The sequence below is a fragment of the Narcine bancroftii genome, chromosome 6 (assembly GCF_036971445.1).
Source record: "Narcine bancroftii isolate sNarBan1 chromosome 6, sNarBan1.hap1, whole genome shotgun sequence".
Taxonomy (NCBI): domain Eukaryota; kingdom Metazoa; phylum Chordata; class Chondrichthyes; order Torpediniformes; family Narcinidae; genus Narcine; species Narcine bancroftii.
Genome location: NC_091474.1, coordinates 242,008,769 through 242,028,470, shown reverse-complemented (window position 1 = coordinate 242,028,470; position 19,702 = coordinate 242,008,769). Strand labels below are relative to the sequence as shown.

The following is a 19,702-nucleotide window of genomic DNA, read 5'->3' as shown; positions in this document are numbered from 1 at the left end:
TGAGCATTAGTGATGGAATGGTCAATTCCCTTGATTTTATTTGATGCTAATTCAGATGAAGACTCCTGGGTCTTGGCAGTCTGGCATTCTGGGCCTGGCATAAATCACACTTTTCAAAAGCCAAGGAGCCATCTTCCTGACATTGATTGCCCATTTCACAAATGGCTTTTCCAGACAAAGATACCCCTTCCTCAATTAAGGGACATGCTTCCAACCCCATAAATCGCCCATCCATTATGGCCCAATGATGGAGAAGAACAATGCTGTTTTGCTCCAATTCATGCATAGTTCAAAGGAAAAACCTTCCACATGATTTTGGATAAAATTGCTGCATTCCACAGCTGTGCTGTGACAACCTAAAGCAATGCATTCATCATCAGGTCAATATTCCACAAGATTTTTTGACAAGGTCCTGCATGGTAGCCTGGCCTGCAAGTTTAAGGCACCTACGATCCAGTGAAAGTTGGCTGAATGAATACAGAATTTGCTTGGTGTGGGGAAGCAGAGGGAGATAGTTGAGGCACCAGCCTGTTTTTGCTTCTCCGTGACCAAGGGCCAGGCCCGAAATGTTTGTTATCCTTTGTTTCCAATGGATGCTATGTGACCTGTTGAGTTTCTCCAGCCCATTTGTGTATGTCACTCGATCCCAGCATCTATAGACTTTGTTTAACTCCGTGGTAGTGGAGGGTTGCCTATGGATCAGAGGCCTTTGAGCAGTGGTGTGGTGAAGGGAATGGTGCTGGGCCCTTTATTGTTCAATCGTCAAGATTAATGATTTGAAAGTGAATGACTAGAAGTCATTCTAGAGTACAGGGGAAGATCACTGGCGTCTCTCTTTCCTCTATTGACATTTACTGGGATTGATGCTTAAATAAGACTCAAAGGATCACAGTATCTTTCACGCACTACCATCAAGAAAGAGGTACAGGAGCATCAACATCAGGACTGCCTGGCTGGAACATAGTTTCTTCCTGCAGACCATGAGACTGACAGAATCTGGTAACACACACATATATGTATTAATGCATTTTAAATTATATCTTTAAATATGTGATTATTATCTACCATAAATTATGTGTCAAAGTGTGTGCATCATGGATCTGAGAAAAGCTGTTTTGTCAGATGTACAGTCAGATGATAATGAAGTTGAACATGACTGTGTGGATGGCAACAAAATTGGTGTACAGTCAATGAAAAAGGCCGTTTATGGTTGTAATAGGTTATTGACCAACTGGGAAAGTGAGCAAAGGAAACAGTAGATGGAATTAACTCAGACAAGTGTAAAGGGATGCAGTTTGGGATGTGGAATTCTTGCTTTGTCACTTTTTTTCCCCCACACCAAGATAACTGTACATATTTATTACTTCTTAATTGCATTACGTAGTATGTAGTGGCCTTTAGTTGTTTTTGTTTAAAAAGCTGTAGAAAATAATAATTTTCATGTAAATATACACTGTACAATTTTTTTGGCTCTGTATGACATACAGAGTCAATGGTAGGGCCCTGGGTGGTGTTGTTGAACAGAGAGTCCTTGGGCTACAAGCACATAGTTTGCTGAAAGAGGCAAGCCAGGGCAGTGAAAACAGCACGTGGCATGCTTGCCTTCATCGGCTGAGGCCTCAAGTACGAAAGTTGGGACATCACGTTAGTCTCACAAAAGGATGGTTAGGATAAACTTGTGTGCCCTTTTGGTTGACACATGACAGTAATGATATTAGAAAGTTAGTGAAGGGTGCAGAAAAAATTCTCAAGGATTTGGCCTGGAATGGAGTGCTTGAGTTATCAGGAGAGATTGGATAAGACAGTCATAGAACATTCAGCCCACCACTCTGCTGATCGATGTAAACCTACTCTACAAAAATCTACTGTAATTTTTTTCCAACCTCACACCATAGCCCTCCAATTTTCTTGCATTTATGGTAAGAAACTAGGTATCCATGGAGAGGTTATAAACTCGACTTGAAATTGCCTGTGTTGGAGAAAACAGAGAGTGGTAGTGGATGGTAGATCATGCTTGACAAACCTGATTGAGTTTTTCGAGGGGGTTTCAAAAAAGGTTGATGAAGGGAAAGCTGTGGATGTTGTCTATTTAGACTTTAGTAAAGCTTTTGACAAAGTTCCCCTCAGGAGGTTAGGAAAAAAGCTGGAGGCAATAGGTATAAATAAGGAGGTAGTGCAATGGATTCAGCAATGGTTGGATGGGAGGAGTCAGAGAGTAGTGGTGGAAAATTGTTTGTCCAATTGGAGGCCAGTGACTAGTGGAGTTCCTCAGGGATCGGTCCCGGGTCCACTATTGTTTGTTATACATATTAACGATCTGGAAGTAGGGGTGGAGAATTGGATAAGCAAGTTTGCGGATGATACAAAGATTGGTGGTGTTGTGGACAGTGAGGAAGATTACCGTAGATTAAAAGGTGATTTGGGAAGGCTGGAGGTGTGGGCTGAGAAATGGCTGATGGAATTTAGATAAGTGTGAGGTGTTACATTTTGGAAAAATGGCAAATCTAAATAGGTCATATGCATTAAATGGTAGGCTATTGAGATGTGTAGAGCAACAAAGGGATTTAGGAGTGATGGTAAATAGTACCCTCAAGGCTGATACTCAGGTAGATGGTGTGGTGAAGAAGGCATTTGGAATGTTGGCCTTCATAAATCGAAGTATTGAATTCAAGAGTAGGGAGGTTATGATGAAATTGTACAAGGCATTGGTGAGGCCAAATTTGGAGTACTGTGTATAGTTTTGGTCACCAAATTATAGGAAAGATATAAACAAAATAGAGAGAGTACAGAGAAGGTTCACGAGAATGTTGACAGGATTTCAAGGTTTGAGTTACAGGGAAAGGTTGTGCAGACTAGGGCTTTTTTCTCTGGAGCGTAGAATATTGAGGGGGGGCTTAATAGAGGTGTTTAAGATTTTAAAAGGGACAGACAGAGTAAATGTGGATAGGCTTTTTCAATTAAGAGTGGGGGAGATTCAAACTAGAGGGCATGGTTTAAGATTGAAGGGGGAAAATTATAAAGGGAACATGAGGGGTGGTAGGGATGTGGAATGAGCTTCCGGCAGACGTAGTTGAGGCGGGATCATTGGTTACATTTAAGGATAGAGTGGATGGTTACATGGAGAGGAGAAGACTGGAGGGGTATAGACCGGGTGCTGGTCAGTAGGACTAGGAGGGTGGGGATTTGTTACGGCATGGACTAGTAGGACCGAACTGGCCTGTTCTGTGCTGTAAGTGGTTATATGGTTATATGGTTGCTTCTCAGCCTGGAGGCCTGTGACTAATGGTGTTCCTCAGGGATCTGTGCTGGGACCATTGTTGCTTGATGTCTATATCAATGATCTGGATGATAACGTGGTAAATTGGATCAGTAAGTTTGCTGATAACACAAAGACAGGAGGTGTAGTGGACAGTGAGGAAGATTTTCAAAGCTTCCAGAGGGATCTGGGCCAACTGGGAGAATGGGACAAAAAATGGCTGACGAATTATGCAACAAGTGTCAGGTGTTGCATTTTGGAAGAGCAAACAAAGGTAGGATATACACAGTAAGTGCTAGGGTGCCAAGGAGCAAGGAGATCTGGGAATACAGATACATTGTTCCCTGAAGGTTGCGTTGCAGGTGGACAGGGTTGTAAAGAAAGCTTTTGGCATCTTAGCCTTTATAAATCAAAGTATTAAATATAGGAGGATGTTATATTGAAGTTGCTTAAGATTTTGGTGAGGCCAAATTTGGAGTATTGTGTGCAGTTCTGGTCACCAAACTACAGGAAGGATATCAAAAAGATTGAAAGAGTGCAGAGAAGATTTACTAGGATGTGGCCACGTCTTCAGGAGTTGAGTTACAGGGAAAAGTTAAACAGGTTTGGACTTTATTCCTTGGAGCGAAGAAGAATGAGGGGGCAATTTGATAGAGGTTTACAAGATTATGTGATATAATAGAGCGGATGTGAGAAGGCTCTTTCCACAGATTGGGGGAGATAAATACGAGAGTTTTTTTAAATTTCAGTTTTAAGCTAAAAGGGGAAAAGTTTAGGGGGAACATTAGGGGAAAATTCTTCACTCAGAGGGGTGGGAGTGTGGAATGAGCTGCTACCTGATATGGTGAATGCAGGCTTGATCTTAAGTTTTAAAAATAAATTGGATAGATACATGGATGGGAGAGGACTGGAGGTTTATGGAATGGGAGCAGGTCAATGGGACTAGTGGAATAATGGTCAGCACAAACTAGAAGGGCCAAATGGCCTGTTTTCTATGCTGTAGCATTCTATGTGTCTATCCCCTGGCAACGTATTCCAGGCACCCACCACTCTAAAACTTACCTCTGACATCTCCCCCTAACTTTCCTAACCCCCCACCCCCCTTAAATAGATGTCCTCTGGTATTTGCTATTGTTGCCCCAGGTAAAAAAAGGTGTTGCTGTCCTGTCTAGCTAAGCCCCTCATAGTCTGATACATCTCTCATTGCTTCAAAGAGAAGAACTCTCGCTCTGTTAACCTTGCTAACATCAACCTGTCTGGGTCTGTTCCTCAAGAGGCGACATGATAGATGTGCAGTAAAGCTCCTGATATCCAGCACCTATGGGGATTGGTAGATGCCAGATAGGTGAATTTTCCAGTTGCTTGAGACTGTTGTGTGATTGGCGAACTAACGGTGAGGCAATTTAAAACTTCCATATTTTTTACCTATTTATCTTACACAATTTTTTGTTGGTTGCTTGAATTCTGGATAATGGAGGTTTCACCGAATATAAAATTACAAATTGCTTAGAGAGGGCAAGTGTGCAGAGTCTGCTTTCCATGACAGGGCATCTTATAGCCAAGAGCACAAGTGTAAGGTGAGGAAGTTTAAAGGGATCTGAGGTGTAAAATTTATAGACAGGAGTTATCAGGGATGAACTGGCAGAAGAGAGAGAGGAAACAGGAACAGTAACAACATCTATACAGGTACTTGAAAGCACAGGACAAGGAGGAATATGAAATTAACGCAGGCAAAAGAGGAATTAGTATAGATAGGCCCAATGGTCAGCATGGATGTGGTGGGCCAAAAGGCCTGTTTCTGTGCTTTGGCTTTGAAGTCCGACATTGCTGTTATGCAAAACTTACCAAGCAAGTCTCCCGAGAAGTTCACGGGCAAGACTATACCCACAGAGAGAACGCCAATGACCACCAGGAGTCCGACGATGTGACGCTGGAAGGACAAGTAATGGACGGCATCCTCACCACACTTCTCCCTGATCTCTTCATCCCTGAGAGAAGTGGAAATAGAGAGGTCATGGGTGACACCTGCCCCAATCCCACTTATAAAATGCATCAGATTTTATATTCTATTTCCTCCTCAGACACTGTCAAATTAAAGGGGGCTATAAACATTCGACATCAAGCACCAAATAAATTAACTACAGTTCAGGAAGGACTCAGCATTCTTGGTATATTTAGGATTTCCCTTTTAAAGAGGTTTTACACAGATATAGCCAACAGAATGACAAGCGATAACAACTCAGCTCAGAACTTTGAATGCATCAGTGAGGAAAGCAGTCAGAGTGAGATTTCCACATGGGTTCAACCAAGATCTCAGGTGTGCACTTGGTATGATTCCCCTTTGGTTAACCCTGTGCTCCAGTTTCCTTGTGCCTCCCAGAGACTTGCTGGTAACCAACTCTCATAAATTGGATAGCAAGAGATTAAGTGGAGGATAGATGTACATGTGACAGGGATGTGGCACAGATGGGAATGCTTTGAGACCTAGAACAAAAACGTCCAAATGTCTTTCAACTGTGGTAATTGTACCCACCTCCATTTCTGGCAGCTCAGTCTGCATACCCATCAACCTCTGCATGAAAAAGCTGCCCCTTAGTCTTATTTAAATCTTTCCTTTCTCCTCAAATCTGTACCCTCTAGTTTTAGACTCACCTACCCTAGGGAAGACTGTGACCATTCACCTTATCTATGCCCCTCAAGACATCATAAACTACAAAGATCCCCTCAACCTCACATCATTCAAAGAAAAAACTTCAGCCTCCCAAGTCAAGCCTGCTTGTCCCTGATTAATCACTCTGCACCCTTTCCTGCAAAATGGCATCCTTTCCATCACCAGGTTTCAGAAATACATACAATACTCCATATGTAGTCTCACCAATGCCTTGCACTGTTGTGACATGATATCCCAATTCTCGTACTCAATGTCCTGACTGATGAAGGCAAGCAGGCCAAGAGGTTTCTTCATCTCCATCGATCTGTGCCCCTTTGTCTTCTCTGCAACACTCTCCATGCCTTTTCCATTCACTCTGTCTCTTGGTTTAACTTCCCACAATGCAAAACCTTGCACTTGTCCAAGTTAAATTCCATCCACCATCCTTCAGCCCTTGTTCCTAGCTAATCCAGATCCTGCTGTAATCTGATATAACCGAAAACCACAGAACCAAAACAGGCCCTTGGGCCTATCCAGTCTGCATTGAACTATTATTCTGTCTCATCCCACTGACATGCATGGACAATATCCCTCCACACCCCTCCCATCTATGTACGTCCAAATTTTTCTTAAATGTTAAAATTGAGCCCGCATCCACCATTTCAGCTGGTAGCTCGTTCCACTGTGTGAAGTTCCCCCTCATATTCTCCCCTAAATTTTTCCTTTTCACCGTTAACCCATGTCCTCTGGTTTGTGTCTCACCTTTCCTCAGTGGAAAAAGCTTACCTACATTTACTCAGTCTATCCCCAGTAACTCAGCTCAAGTTCCAGCAACATCCTTGTGAATTTTCCCGGCACCGTTTCAATCTTATTAATATTATTCCTCCTTCACTCTCTCTCTGTACTATCAGTTTGGTGCCACCTACTTTCTCATCCAAATAGTTAGTAAAAGTGACAAACAACAATGAACCCAGCACCAATCCCCGCATCATTCCATTGGTTACAGGCCTCCGATCTCAAAAAAAACCGCCTTATCCCTAATTTTGCAACAACGGGAAAGGACGCTGGTGGCGATTTGACAGAAGGTGATGCAAATCCCAACACGGATTGTACAATGGGTTTACTGATTCAATCACTGCTATCTTGTGTTGATTAAAACTCTACTATACAACCATCATAAATATTACGCCATTATGGCTAGGTATCAAATAAGAATATAGCATTAGCAAGGGATTTTCTCAATGCCATCATCATTTTTAATGATACAGCAAAGTTCTCATGTTAATAGCAGCAAGAATCCAGTTCGTGAGACGATTCAATAACTACAGTACTTGGCTTTCACAATTTTGAAAATAAATCAATATAAATTATGGATTTTATTTAAAAATCAGAATACTCACTTTATTCTAAAGATAGCAGTCAACCATGAACAGAATTCCTGTAAATAAATATTAGGATGTTAGAATGGCAATGGTGCAGCAATTTACCACTGTGTGACCCATAACCAAGTAACGGAGATGCTTCCTTTCTAATGGTTATGATGAGAAGATGGATGTGGCTTCTGAAGGCACTGATACAAAGTTACCCAATGGTTGGAGCAGATTGAGAGGTGATGTGACAACATTGAAGTCAACAACTAGGGAAGACAGAACTATTACATGGGAGGTTGAGGTGAAAATGTACATGCATGTAAACTTGAGTAAGAATCTAGAGATTGAAGGACACAATGAAACATGAGATGTGATGTGGCATACACACCAGCATGGACATGGTGCTTTCCATGCAGCAACTTTTGCAAACCTTGCAATAAAATCGACATGGCTTAATACTTAAAAATACTGAATGCTCGTTTTCCAACTCAAAATGCATAAAGAACCCAACCTGATACTTCCATTCTACAGAAGTGCGGTTATAACAAAACAGTAGTCTAAACACCTTGTGCACAAACTTAATAATCAGTTGTGTAAGGACAGATATGCAGGACCCCTACAAGAGGCGACTTTGAGATAAAATTAGTGGAAGGTCAATTAGAAGCATTTGGTAAGAACAACTTCATCTAGTCAGGGTCAGTGTGTAAACCCTTTCTTGCACAGATGGATCATGTCAAATGCTTCATTATTTCCATAAGTAACAATCTAGAATGGAAGGCTTGACCAAGGCTCACCACATTTTGGGAGGCACGTGATAAGATTTGCCGGGAAAGAAAGTGACAACTCTTCCTGCTATGCTTCGCAAAGCTGTTGGAACTTCAGCGTGACATCCATCCCTTTTCCATCCTGACCTTTAATTGGCAGCGAGGTAATAAATTCAGTCACCATCTCATAGGAGAAGAATTTCACGGTTGACTGCCAGTGACCATCAGTCTGATGGTGGGAAACTTTAACTGTGCCCTGGGAAGACACGTTTGCAATTGAGTCGAATCAATGCAATCAAGAGAAAAATGTCCAATTTACCTGAATGAACATTAACCATTTTTGGAAATAGGGCATAGAGCGACAAAATAAAAATCAGGATTTAATTCTCACTGAAGTGTCACTGATATTGCGGTTTATCTTCCATATTGCTAATTGCCTTTTCAACTTTCCAGATGCCCTTGGTTCTCAGTGGCGTGGAAACATGGAGCCGATTGTGGACTTCAGGACGAAGTCAGGAGATCGTGAACCAGTCCTCATTGAGAGGTCAGCAGTGGAGAGGGTCAAGAAATTCAAATTCCTGTGTGTTAACATCTCAGAGGATCTGCCCTGGAGCCTCCATGTTGATGCAATCACGAAGAAGGCTCACCAGCGGCTAGACTTTATGAGGTGGTTCATTATGTCACTGAAGATTCTCAAAACTTCTTCGGGTGTACTGTGGAGAGCATTCTGGCTGATGGCATCACTGTCTGGTACAGAAGTGCCAACACTCAGGTCAAGAAAAAAAACTCTAGAGGGTTGTTAACTCGTCCTGCGGCATCACGGGAGCCAGACTTCGCTCCATTGAGGACATCTTCAAGAGGCAGTGTCTTAAGAAAGCAGCTTCTATTCTCAAGGTCTCCTACCATCCAGACCAAGCCATCTTCATTCTGCTACCATCTGGAAAAAGGTACAGAAGCCTAAAGACAATCACTCAGCGGCACAAGGGCAGCTTCTTCTCCACTGCCATCAGATTCCTGAATGATCGATGAACCAAAGACACTGCCTTACTTTGCGTGCACTACTATTAAAAAAAAATTATAGTAACTTTGTAAGATGGCTACAATATGAACGTTTGCACTGTGACGCTGCCGCGAAACACTGAATTTCATGACTTGTTCATAACAATAAATTCTGATTCTGATACAGAATTGTCACCCCAGCAGAAGGGTGCTAGCTTTGCACCATATATATGCCTCTCATAATCTTGTCTTCTTTCTTTGGCTTGGCTTCGCGGACGAAGATTTATGGAGGGGGTAAAAAGTCCACGTCAGCTGCAGGCTCGTTTGTGGCTGACAAGTCCGATGCGGGACAGGCAGACACGATTGCAGCGGTTGCAGGGGAAAATTGGTGGGTTGGGGTTGGGTGTTGGGTTTTTCCTCCTTTGCCTTTTGTCAGTGAGGTAGGCTCTGCGGTCTTCTTCAAAGGAGGTTGCTGCCCGCCAAACTGTGAGGCGCCAAGATGCACGGTTTGAGGCGATATCAGCCCACTGGCGGTGGTCAATGTGGCAGGCACCAAGGGATTTCTTTAGGCAGTCCTTGTACCTTTTCTTTGGTGCACCTCTGTCACGGTGGCCAGTGGAGAGCTCGCCATATAACAGGATCTTGGGAAGGCGATGGTCCTCCATTCTGGAGACGTGACCCATCCAGCGCAGCTGGATCTTCAGCAGCGTGGACTCGATGCTGTCGACCTCTGCCATCTCGAGTACTTCGACGCTTGGGGTGTAAGCGCTCCAATGGATGTTGAGGATGGAGCGGAGACAACGCTGGTGGAAGCGTTCTAGGAGCCGTAGGTGGTGCCGGTAGAGGACCCATGATTCGGAGCCGAACAGGAGTGTGGGTATGACAACGGCTCTGTATACGGTTATCTTTGTGAGGTTTTTCAGTTGGTTGTTTTTCCAGACTCTTTTGTGTAGTCTTCCAAAGGCGCTATTTGCCTTGGTGAGTCTGTTGTCTATCTCATTGTCGATCCTTGCATCTGATGAAATGGTGCAGCCGAGATAGGTAAACTGGTTGACCGTTTTGAGTTTTGTGTGCCCGATGGAGATGTGGGGGGGCTGGTAATCATGGTGGGGAGCTGGCTGATGGAGGACCTCAGTTTTCTTCAGGCTGACTTCCAGGCCAAACATTTTGGCAGTTTCCGCAAAGCAGGACGTCAAGCGCTGAAGAGCTGGCTCTGAATGGGCAACTAAAGCGGCATCGTCTGCAAAGAGTAGTTCACGCACAAGTTTCTCTTGTGTCTTGGTGTGAGCTTGCAGGCGCCTCAGATTGAAGAGACTGCCATCCGTGCGGTACCGGATGTAAACAGCGTCTTCATTGTTGGGGTCTTTCATGGCTTGGTTCAGCATCATGCTGAAGAAGATTGAAAAGAGGGTTGGTGTACGGCCCCTCACCCCAAGCCCAAAGCCCGCTGCGCAGCTCAGACGGCAAAGTCCTCCTCAGCGACAAGATCTCCATCCTCAACCGATGGTCAGAACACTTCCAATCTCTTTTCAGTGCCAACCGCTCAGTCCAAGATTCCGCCCTGCTCCAGCTCCCTCAACAGCCCCTAAGGCTAGAGCTGGATGAGGTTCCCACCCTGGATGAGACATATAAGGCAATCGAACAACTGAAAAGTGGCAAAGCAGCAGGTATGGATGGAATCCCCCCAGAAGTCTGGAAGGCTGGCGGCAAAACTCTGCATGCCAAACTGCATGAGTTTTTCAAGCTTTGTTGGGACCAAGGTAAACTGCCTCAGGATCTTCGTGATGCCACCATCATCACCCTGTACAAAAACAAAGGCGAGAAATCAGACTGCTCAAACTACAGGGGAATCACGTTGCTCTCCATTGCAGGCAAAATCTTCGCTAGGATTCTACTAAATAGAATAATACCTAGTGTCGCCGAGAATATTCTCCCAGAATCACAGTGCGGCTTTCGCGCAAACAGAGGAACTACTGACATGGTCTTTGCCCTCAGACAGCTCCAAGAAAAATGCAGAGAACCAAACAAAGGACTCTACATCACCTTTGTTGACCTCACCAAAGCCTTCGACACCGTGAGCAGGAAAGGGCTTTGGCAAATACTAGAGCGCATCGGATGTCCCCCAAAGTTCCTCAACATGATTATCCAACTGCACGAAAACCAACAAGGTCGGGTCAGATACAGCAATGAGCTCTCTGAACCCTTCTCCATTAACAATGGCGTGAATCAAGGCTGTGTTCTGGTCATAATCTTGTAGACCTCTATTAAATCACATCTCATCCTTCTTCTCTCCAAAGGAGAAAAAAAAAGCTCTAGCTCTGTTAACCTTGCCTCAAGGCATATTCTCTAATCCAGGCCACATCCTGGTAAATCTCCTCTTCACCTTCTCCAAAGGATCCTTCCCATAGTTTTCCTCTTCCACCTCTCTAACCTTATTAGTCAGATTTGAAGGGTGGGAGAAAACCCTCACAGACACAGGGAAAACATACAAAGTTCTTACAGACAATGGTGGATTCGAACCCAGGTTGCTGGTACTGTAATAGCATTGCACTAACCGTGCAGTCCACATGATTCATCCTCCTGCACATTCTCCTGCCGAGGAGCCTCTTAAATACTGCTCTTGCATCGACTTCTACCATGACTCTGGCAGCCCATTTCAGGCACTCACCACTCTGCGTGCACCCCTTCACCTTCAATCCATTAGTGTTTCTAGCACCATGACCCTGTTCTCTACTTTATCTGCTGGAGGAAAACATCCTCTACGTCTTTTACATTGTTTCCTCCCCCAACCCCTCAAATTCAGTCATTATCAGGGATTAGAACATTATCGACGTTGCTCTGTACGTCATCACTTTCAGGCATCCGACAACTCCCCCTCCGAAATGTCTGTGGCATCATGCTCTGCCAAATGGAGGCAATCCACAAATTAGAGGAACACCCCCTGGGCACTCTCCAACCAGACGACATGAACAAAGACTTCTCCAGTTTCTGTTCACCCTCTCCTCCGTGTCTCTTTCCTACCAAGTCTCCTTTTCTTTAGCTCCCCAGTCCCGTCCTTATCCGCTCCTATCAGAGATCTACCCTCCGGCCCACTTCTCAGTTTTTCTACCTTCCTCCTTGCATTCATCTATGACCTGTTAGCCTGCACTCCACCCTCCTTTTTATTTATGCACTTCTGTCTGCATTTGGTTGTACCTGACCAAGGCCCCAGGCCTGGAAATGTTGGTGACCCTTTACTTTCTATCGATGCTGCGCGACCTGCTGAGTTTCTCCAGCACATCTGTGTATTGAACTCCCTTGTTAATTCTCTTTGCCACTCACCTTTACTTGTTAGGAACTAATGAATTATCCCTGGGAAGAGGAAAGTAACCCAGGGAAACTTGCATGGTCACAAGGAGAATGTGTAAACTCTTCAGAGAGGATCCGTGGCCAGCAGTGAACCTGCGTCCTTGGAGATGTGAGACAGCGGCACTAATTGCTGCACTGTCTTGGTGCCCCAGGTGCTGTTGCAGCTGTGTCCAGCGCTCTCAGATTTTTTTAAATTTGAAACCTCGGAGTGAATTGAATGGGCTTGTGACAGGATTCAGAGATGGTAGGTATCTTTGAAGTAGAGATGAATCATCCACCCACCATTATGTTATAATGTAGCATCAAAACCATGCCGAGCAATTTCATTTCCCAACATTTTTTATATATAGCACAGTAGAAACCAATTCCAGCCATTTAAACCTTTACCACCCAATAACACCTATATTAACCCAGAACCCTGTACATTTTGGTGGATGTAGGAAACTGGAGCAGCTGGGAAATCCTGCACAGACACAGAGAGAACGTACAAGCACCTTACAAGACAGCACTGGATTCAAACACTTGACATCAGTATTTTAGGCTTTCTGATGAATTTGACAGAAATGAGTGGCTCATTTATAGGCTGGCACTATAGCTCACTGCAGCTCAGCACTGAGGAACTGCAAAGAGATTGTCATATTTCCCTCATTAAAGCACCTTGTGGGAACTTGTAAGATTAGGAATGGCTGCAAAAATTAGTGTCAGTTCTGGCTGCATGCTTTAATCTGTGCACATGCAGGTCATTTCAAATGGCTTACGATGTTTGAACTTCAAAACTTTGTTGAATGATTCGGCAAAACATAAAAGGTTGCCAAGGCACACAGACTCTAGTTATAATCCTGCTATTTTGCACACAAAATGTGAAAAGGAAATGAGAAGCACCCATCCTTCCTCGAACCACAAGCAGCAACTCTGGGATTGTTGTTCCTTTTCACTCCCTGCAAGGGCTGCACAAGTTCAAAGTGGGTCACCAGTGCCATTCCTTAGTGCAGTCAGTGAGAAATAAGAAATGCCAGGGACATCAATAGTCCAAGAATTCAGACAGCCCAGACCATATATTTAAACTTTTCACGTGAATTTCCGATCAAAAGTTGAAAAGTGCTCTTATTTAAATAATGATTTTCACATGGGCAGAAAATACACTTTGTCAAGCTTGGCAATCACTGGAGATGCTCAGCAGGTCACAGGAAGAGTAACCAATGTTTCGGGCCTGGACCCTTGGTCAGACAGCCATTGATTTTTCCCCTCCCACTGCATTGACCACCCCTTTACTTCCGCTTCCCCTCCCCTGTAATCAATTCTGGGAGATCTGCAGATGCCGGGGTCGAAAGCAACACACGAATATGCTGGAGAAACTCAGAAGGTCACGAACATCCAGAGGAAGGGTAACTCGTCTTTTGGACCTGGGTCTGGGTCCTTCATCAGGTATAAGCAAGAGTGGGGAGGCACCTGAATAAAAAGGTGGGGGGGAGGAAGAGAGGGAGGAGCACAAGAGGTCACAGGTTGGGGCGGGGTGGGGGGGGGTAGTGATAAGCGTGGAGTGTAGCTCTCGAAGCTGATGAAGGGTCCGGGCCAGAAATGTTGGTTACCATTTACTTCCTATGGATTTGCTGCAATGATGTGCTAAGTTTCCACAGCACATTTATATATTGCACTCAAGCCCAGCATCTGCAAAGTTTCTTGTTTAATAACAATCCTACCAAACTGATTCTTGTCGTTGATCAGCAAAATCCAAGGTCATGGCCTGTCCTTGGATGAGGCATTCAAAATTCAGCTGCAGAAGCAGAACTCAGGGTTAGCTGACAATATAATTGAGCTTCATGATGCTCACTTATCAATAATTAAATCATCGATCAAATTAGGGGAGGACGAGTTGTCCCTTGGATGTGAATCATCTCAAGCTGCTGGCTTTATAATTGTACAAGTCTCATTGTTAATTGTATTTAACAAGGACAGGACCACTTTGATGAAATAATTTATGATTTTACAACGGCAATGACCCTTTCCAGTTCTGAAATGGAACAAATTCAATTGCGAAATCTCAGTTACAGCCGAGGTCTCAAAAGATCTTATTAAAATTTTAAAAAGTGAACTTTTCTTGCCTTTCTTTCCATCACTTAGATAATTTCCTCTCCACCCCTTTTGGTCCAATTTGACCTTGACAACAAATTAAAATGTTGCAGAGGTTGAAAACAAGAAAAATTGTTGCAGCATGGTCAGTACCACACTATTACAATGCTAGCAGCCAGGGTTCGAATCACTGCTGTCTGTAAGGAGTTCATACGTTCTCCCAGTTTCTGTGTGGATTTCCTCCGGGTACTCTAATTTCCTCCCACGATTGAAGGCGTAGAAGAGATTCACAAAATTTTTAGCTCGAGAAACCTTTTGGGGAGCATTTGGAAATCACGGAATCCTGTAGTTACAAATTGGAAGCTGACCAGAAGTAGAATGGTTTCAACTTCCAATTCAAGCATGGTTGAGTCTAATTTAAATTATTTTTCTTAAACAGTAAGTAATCTGAGGAAGTGCTTACAAAATCACATTTCTTCAGAATTTAATTATTTTGTTTCAACTGAAATATTAACCAAATTGCATATATAAATATCACCAACCTTCCAGAAGCCGACAGGCCAGATCTCCCAACACCTCTGATGTGAGTATCCTCCTTGGCCTCAGCTGCCCGCAGTTGAAGTTCCTAATGCCTCAGAGGTGGGTATGGATCCTGGCCCTGGTTGCCCAGAGGGCCGAACTTCCAACAATTCCATTGCTAACCCCTGTCCCTGTCGATCATATGCTACCATCGCCTCTGCCAGTGACCCTGACTGCAAACATACCGTAGCCCCCGACATCTCTATCGAAGCAGGTCCCAATCCCAACCAACACCAAGTCCATCACCAGTTTCCAAACCAACCTCAGCAGGGAGGGGGAGCGAGAGGGAGGAAGGGGAACACGAAAACCAGAGAGTCAGCAAAACCCATTCCTGCTGCACTGCAGACGTAGAATATCTTTCAGTTTAAATTAGAGAAATGTGGCCAGCCTCGCGCCAAAAGAAATCCAAGTCTCATTGGTTGAAAATGGCATCTTGAGGCTTGACGTCTGCACTGCTGATGTCAGGCCTCAAGACGTCATTTTGTTTTGTTATATTTCTAGATCCGAATCATGATGACCCATCCGAATCATGGGTCCTCTACCGGCACCACCTACGGCTCCTAGAACGCTTCCACCAGCGTTGTCTCCGCTCCATCCTCAACATCCATTGGAGCGCTTTCATCCCTAACGTCGAAGTACTCGAGATGGCAGAGGTCGACAGCATCGAGTCCACGCTGCTGAAGATCCAGCTGCGCTGGGTGGGTCACGTCTCCAGAATGGAAGACCATCGCCTTCCCAAGATCGTGTTATATGGCGAGCTCTCCACTGGCCACCGTGACAGAGGTGCACCAAAGAAAAGGTACAAGGACTGCCTAAAGAAATCTCTTGGTGCCTGCCACATTGACCACCGCCAGTGGGCTGATATCGCCTCAAACCGTGCATCTTGGCGCCTCACAGTTTGGCGGGCAGCAACCTCCTTTGAAGAAGACCGCAGAGCCCACCTCATTGACAAAAGGCAAAGGAGGAAAAACCCAACACCCAACCCCAACCAACCAATTTTCCCTTGCAACCGCTGCAATCGTGTCTGCCTGTCCCGCATCGGACTGGTCAGCCACAAACGAGCCTGCAGCTGACGTGGACTTTTTACCCCCTCCATAAATCTTCGTCCGCGAAGCCAAGCCAAAGAGAAAGAAGAAGGAAGATTTCTAGATATAGTTATTACTACCTATTTCTTCCCCAGAACCTATTTTGGTAAACGCTGCCATCAAAGGATGAGAGGAAACTTGATAGAGGCCTACAAGATTACAGAGAGATGTGGGTGCCTGAAATACCTTGGCAGGGATGGTGGTGGAGGTAGAAACATTAGGGACATTTAAGACACTCTTAGACAGGCACATAGATGAAAGAAAAATGGTGGGTTACATGGTAGGGAGGGTTAAGTACTTTTTAAAAAAAAAGGAATATATGGGTCATCACCACATCGAGCACCGAAGGGCCTGTACTGTGCTGTAATGTTCTATGCTTCAAAGACGAATGGGGAGGGAGTGGTTGTAAGTTAATTGATCACATGGCATATTTGCGCAGCATGGGCCAAAAGGGCATGTTACGTGCTGTAACTCTAAATATAAATCTAAAAACAGGTGTGAAAATATAGCCTAATGTCTGCTGACGGAAAATTGTTAGAATCTATTATCAAGGTAATAATAAAACTGTTGGAAAGTCATGAGAAACAAACATCTGCGGTAAATCTAAAATAAGAGCAGTACATGGTGGGAACACTCAGCACCTCATCTTTTGAGCTGAAGAGTCCTTCTGCATCAGGACAAAGAGGAAGGGTCCAATGAAGAGTCTTCAACCTGACATCCTTTCCACAAGTGCAGTCGGACCTGGTAAGCATCTCTGGCTACATTTCCTGCTCTGCCTTAGAACATAGGTGTCAGGCCTCCAGACGTCATTTTGTTGTCATTTACAATGCTCTGTAAAATGACACTGTGTCATTTACACTCTTACTATCTGGTGTAATCCACCATTGTGGCTTCATGCAGAGGGATTTATGAATGATGAAATCTCGCACCCTCCCTCCTCCTATCTACACACTCCCTTCCACCCCCATCCCCAGTACTTCAGTGGCAACCAGATCAAAGAGAAAATATAATTAGCAGATGCTATATATTAAAAATTTTGCTTCATTGTCTTAAAGTTGGCTGACAAAAGGTCACCTCGCAAGCCAAGAGCTCAAGATATGGGAGGCAACATATGAGCAAGGACAGAAGGAGGAAGATCGGCCTTATTTTAAAACAGTATTAACATTTTTGTTCCTGCTTTTACTGTATTCTCAGATTCACCCCCGAGCTCATTCTCAGCTGAATCTAGCAGCTCCCCCTTCTAACATAGTGACAGGTATATTAAACTCCAGAGATGAAACAGCTAAATCAGCCATTTTCAACCATTTTTCAGCTCTGATTCCCCCTAGAACTCTGCTCAAAGTTTATGGGCCCCATACCCTGTGAAGCAGTCAAGTTTTGGTTTCTTCTGCACTTCTCCCTACCGATTACATGCAAAAAATAATTTGTGTTTTTTTTTGTGAGGTGTAAAGAAAACAAGGCTTTGACTTAAATGGGCTGTAGCACCCCCCTCCCCCCATTGAGAATGGATGCTCTAGTGCAAGGATTTTGAGCAAACAATGAGAGGGACTCAGCAGATGAGATGGCATTTAAGGGTGGGAATGGTCAGTCAAGGTTTCAGGTGGGGACACTTCATCGAGGTTAGATAGATCTAGTCTAAGAAAGTGTCCCCACCCGAAATACCAGCTGACCATTTCTACCCCATGGACGCTGCCTGACCTGCTGAGTCCTTCCAGCTTCTCATTGCCTGTGATTGGTATTTATTGGTCTGGTCCAGTTGATTTTGTGGTCAGTGGGGACACACGCTACATCTTCCTTGGCCCATAACGAATCACTTTTTGTTTAGTGGCAGAGACTGATTCTCCACACTCAGAAAACAACAAATTGCCCGCTACGTTCTATTATTTTACTAAGGCAACTCTTAACACATCGAACGTCAGAACATTTGGTTGCGAATGCGAGAAAATGACAAGGTTTCTGTCATAGGATATCAGTGTTTCTTAAAGTATTTTAACCTCCCACTCTCCCTAGGATAAGATCTTAGCCTTCACTTGGTGGTATGCAGCGACCATTCAATTGAGCTCACTGCAAATTACAGTGAGCAATGACTGGTTTCAGCCACTCCAACACTCTCGTTAGTAACGAGACAAGGTAAAGAGCGCCAAGCGGCTAAACACAATCTAGTTGCATAGCGGTAAGCACGGTTTTCTCCCAGTAAGGAGTTGCACATTCTCCCCGTGTCAGCGTTGGTTTCCTCCAGGTGCTCTGGTTTCCTCCCACCCTTCAAAATGTACGGAGATCCTAGGTTAATTAGTGTATCCGGGGAGCACGGACCTGTCTAAATTTCAAATTTTGTCAGGTCCCCAGACACAACAAAGAGATCGTAAGACCATAAGATAAAGGAGCAGAAGCAGGCCATTCAGCCCATCAAGTCTGCTCCATCATTTCATCATGAGCAGATCCATTCTTCCACTCAGCACCACTCTCTTGCCCTCTCCCTATAACCCTTGATACCCCACAACCTAGATCAGTGCCCCTAAAACTATAAACTTATAAAAAGGAAAAGAATATACACCTGCAGAAATTTCAGAGCTGCGAAGAGGAAATGTCTAGAGCAGGGGTGTCAAACTCAAATTCACGGAGGGCCAAAATTAAAAACTTGGACTAAGTCGAGGGCCGAACTAAATATTTATTGAAAATTTTCAACAACATCTGCATGTTTTCTCTTCTTTCAATATACGTAATGTTAAACTTTAGGATATAACTTTAGGAGGATAATGTTACAGGTCAGGAGTAGGTAGCTCAAGTTCACCCTTTGCTTGACCTGAGGGAAACCTATTTGGTCCCTGTGGAGATGTAGTCAGCATTCACAGACTGTGTCCATTTTGGCCTGCATCAGGACTCAGCATTTCCTGCTAACTCCTCAGGCTCCAGGCCTCTATTCACCCTCAACCCACCATCTCTCTACCTGACCAGTCCTTTACCCAACCTCTACTCACCCCTCACTCCACTCGCTCTGCCTCTACCCACCCCATCCTATACACGCCCCTCTACTGCCTCTCACCTCAACCTGTTCCTCCCTCTACCCGTCTCTCACCCTCTAATCACCCCTCCCCTACTTGCCCTGCCCCTCCCCTTTTACCTCTTCCCTATCCACCCCTCCTTCTACTCATCCCTCCCTCTAACTGCCCCTCGCACCACCATAACTTCCCCTGCCCATTACTCCTCACCTACACCCTCTGCCCACCCCTGCTTACCCACCCACTCAGGCCCAGCCCGCTGCCGATCAGCCTTTGCGGACAGCCACCATCTCTCTCTTCACGTGCAGGGCCGAACCAGCCATCCCTGGGGTCCGCGCGGGTGCAAGCGCTGAAGGCCGTGGCGACCGAGAGAAGTGCGCTCGCGCTGTGGAAGGGCCATCCGGTGCCAGTCGCGCGAGGCTCGCGCTGCCCGGGGGCCGTGCGCAGCCTGCCATGCCCGTCGCGCCGACAGGAAATCACAGGTGCTTGCCCATCTGCCGCACCGCTCGACAGGTGGGAGAAGTGACTGGTTGTGCGGGGAGCCTTCCAACCGGCTTGCCGGCTGATGACATCGACAGACTT

The 19,702-nt window shown here is 44.9% G+C and overlaps 1 protein-coding gene across 9 annotated transcripts in view; it reads right to left on the bottom strand.

Annotated features, from left to right (window-relative positions):
- Positions 1-19,702, bottom strand: part of LOC138737182 (CSC1-like protein 2) — a 243,333-nt gene that overhangs the window by 80,264 nt on the left and 143,367 nt on the right. For 8 of the 9 annotated variants that reach the window (XM_069887811.1, XM_069887809.1, XM_069887812.1 and 5 more), the window contains 2 exons: positions 7,307-7,344; positions 5,102-5,244 (listed from right to left, as the gene is read on the bottom strand). In XM_069887811.1, the coding sequence (XP_069743912.1) occupies positions 5,102-5,244; positions 7,307-7,344 (181 nt within the window). Of the gene's footprint in view, positions 1-5,101; positions 5,245-7,306; positions 7,345-11,594; positions 11,734-19,702 lie in introns of those variants that run through there. The other variant, XM_069887816.1, reaches the window with a different exon arrangement.